Source organism: Microtus ochrogaster, chromosome 21 (genome assembly GCF_000317375.1).
Source record: "Microtus ochrogaster isolate Prairie Vole_2 chromosome 21, MicOch1.0, whole genome shotgun sequence".
Taxonomy (NCBI): Eukaryota; Metazoa; Chordata; class Mammalia; order Rodentia; family Cricetidae; genus Microtus; species Microtus ochrogaster.
In genome coordinates, this window is record NC_022022.1 from 47004397 (window position 1) to 47007120 (window position 2724).

General features: G+C 43.7%; 1 protein-coding gene across 1 annotated transcript in view; it reads right to left on the reverse strand.

Annotated features, from left to right (window-relative positions):
* Positions 1-2724, reverse strand: part of Pigk (phosphatidylinositol glycan anchor biosynthesis class K) — a 78157-nt gene that overhangs the window by 46208 nt on the left and 29225 nt on the right. Inside the window, exon 9 of the mRNA XM_005357473.2 lies at positions 1500-1672. Within this exon, the coding sequence (XP_005357530.1) occupies positions 1500-1672 (173 nt within the window). The remainder of the gene's footprint in view (positions 1-1499; positions 1673-2724) is intronic.

The window sequence follows — 2724 nt, forward strand, 5'->3', positions numbered from 1 at the left end:
CACAGGGCAGGGAACCCTGACTGCTCTTCAGACTCGAGAGGGAGGGGGAGAGGAGTGGGGGGAGGGAGGGAGGAGTGGGAGGCTGGGAGGAGGCGCAAATTTTTTTTCTCTCAATAAAAAAAAAGATAAAAAAAAAACCACTTATGAGTGAAAAAAAAAAAGAATTTTGCTTTCAAACAGAGAAGGAAACTGAAGAGGAGAAATCCATTCTTCCAGAACATATAACAAAACTTCCTACGACCCCACTGCAATCCTCTTCAGCTTCCAGTTACAATATACACAGTTCAGCATTGGGAGAAAGAAGTAAGGGACAAAAATATCCTCGTCCCCAAGGGAGATTATACAGTGTTCAGGTGGCTAAATGGGAGTAAAAAGACTTTCACATGTTTAAAGTTGAGGGAAATTTTAAAACTAATCTGGTAAAAGACATAATGCTAATGTATTAAATAATCTCATAGTCTATTAAAGTGTAGCTTAGCAATTTTTACAAAAGTAATTTTAAAGCTACTATCTAAAAAAATTAATAAAATTATTATTTCTGTTGCTCTTATCTGCAGCCTTCACAGTTTTATAAGTCAACAGCCATAAGAAATTGGAAAATAAAAAAAAAAACTTAAGGCTTTGAACTGTAGATCAAGAACTGAGCTTCTACCTAAAACCTCACAGGAAGTCCTCCTGGCATTTCTAACTTGTTTCTGTCACTTTCCGTGCAGCATCTAGAAATCCCTGAAACAGTGCTAGCTGCCCCTGGTGATCTGGGAAGGCCCTGGAGCATGAGCTGCCTGATGTCAGGCAGCTCTAGATGAGAGTTACCTACTAGAAAAAGGCATTGCTATAGTTCCCACAACGCTTCCATTTTGTCTTTCAATGTCTTTCAAAAATAATTATAGGAGCCGGGTGATGGTGGCGCACACCTTTAATCCCAGCACTCGGGAGGCAGAGGCAGGTGGATCTCTGTGAGTTCGAGACCAGCCTGGTCTACAGAGCTAGTTCCAGGACAGGCTCCAAAGCCACAGAGAAACCGTCTCAAAAAACCAAAATAATAATAATAATAATAATAATAATAATAATAATAATAATAATAATAATAATTACAGGAAAAAAAATGAGCATTGTAAATATTTCAAAGCCCTAACTTAAGCCAATTTCCCTCGGCCTCCCGCATACAAATACACATCCACCACTGCCCTACACAGCTATGTCTGTCTAATGCCTCTCTCCAGCAGCAACCCATGGCTGACTGACTGCTGTTGGCATCTCAAGCCTTAGCACATCACACACAGCAATGTGACCAGCATTGTAGTTTGGAAGCCATCCCAATCCAAGCACAACCAGTTTCCCAGCCATGTTGACAGCGTCTGTCCATGACCTGAAGAACACACAGCCTGTGAAGGGTGGGGATCAGTGAGGAGCTCCACACTACTCACAAACACCGTCACCGCCCAGTACGTTTCATAACAATTCACAGACCATGAGCCTGGAGCAGTTGAGATGAATACCTGCTCTCCACGGCTGGCGGGTCCCGCTGCAGGCTGATGGTCTCTGCCGTGATCTCCACTTTCCGCACACTCCCAAAGAAATCGGTTATCAGGACATGTTTGGGATCGCGCTGGAAAAGGTCAGTACGATGTCCAGGAGTAGATACACAGAGACTTTTGGGACAAACTTGAAACTGAAAATAATAACAGTATTAGTCATCGTGATAAGCACATACACAAACAACTTTGACTACATAAAGCAGTGCACTAGACGGTAGTGTATTATAAAGATAAGACCCTGGGTAAGACTAGCATTTCCTTCCTACTGCAGTGCCTGGTCTCAGAAGGAAGCCTACGGACAGCAGAAGATGCTATAAGGGTGCTGATCTGACTAACACAGGAGTCAAGGAAAATGAGCCACAGCTGTCCAATAGGTAAAGAAGATTACAGAGTCCAAGCGGACTCCAGGAAGGTGAAGTATGGCCATCTACAGCACACCTCTACTGCTGTGAAACTATGTGTCCCTTCAGAAACCAATTAACTTAGCTTAACAGCGATAGCATCCCCCAGACATGCAGTGAAAATCAGACTTCTCCACTCACAAATGTCACGGTAATTTCTGTGTTAATCTTACCTGTGACACTCCATACTAGTGATTAGCAAGACAGACACATGCACACTCACTGGGAAAGCAAAAGGAGTGTTTACTGAGCTCACAGTCACCTTTAAAGATGACCTGAGGAGCCAGAGACTAAGATCGGAAACACAGACTCCAACGGTACAGTGTACTATTAAGGGGACAGATATTCTATTGCTCCTACAGCGCCGACACAGTCCCACGACCACAGTCCCTCGGCAAACTGTACTCTGGATCTCTAGATAACAGAACACAAAGCAGTGCTATTATGACCTAGAGATATAGCAAATCGTTGTAAGTTCTTATGGATCACTTTACACACCATTTTGTGTGCATGCATGACACAGGGTCTCTCTATATAGGCCTGGCTGTCCTGGAACTCACTCTGTAGACCAGGCTAACCTCAAACTCACAGGTATCCACCTGCCTAGAACTGGTAGACAGAGAAACCCTTCTCAAAAAACTGAAAAAATAAAATAAAAAGATTTTAAAAATAAGCACTGTAGCCGGGCGGTGGTGGCGCACGCCTTTAATCCCAGCACTTGGGAGGCAGAGGCAGGCGGATCTCTGCGAGTTCGAGACCAGCCTGGTCTACAGAGCTAGTTCCAG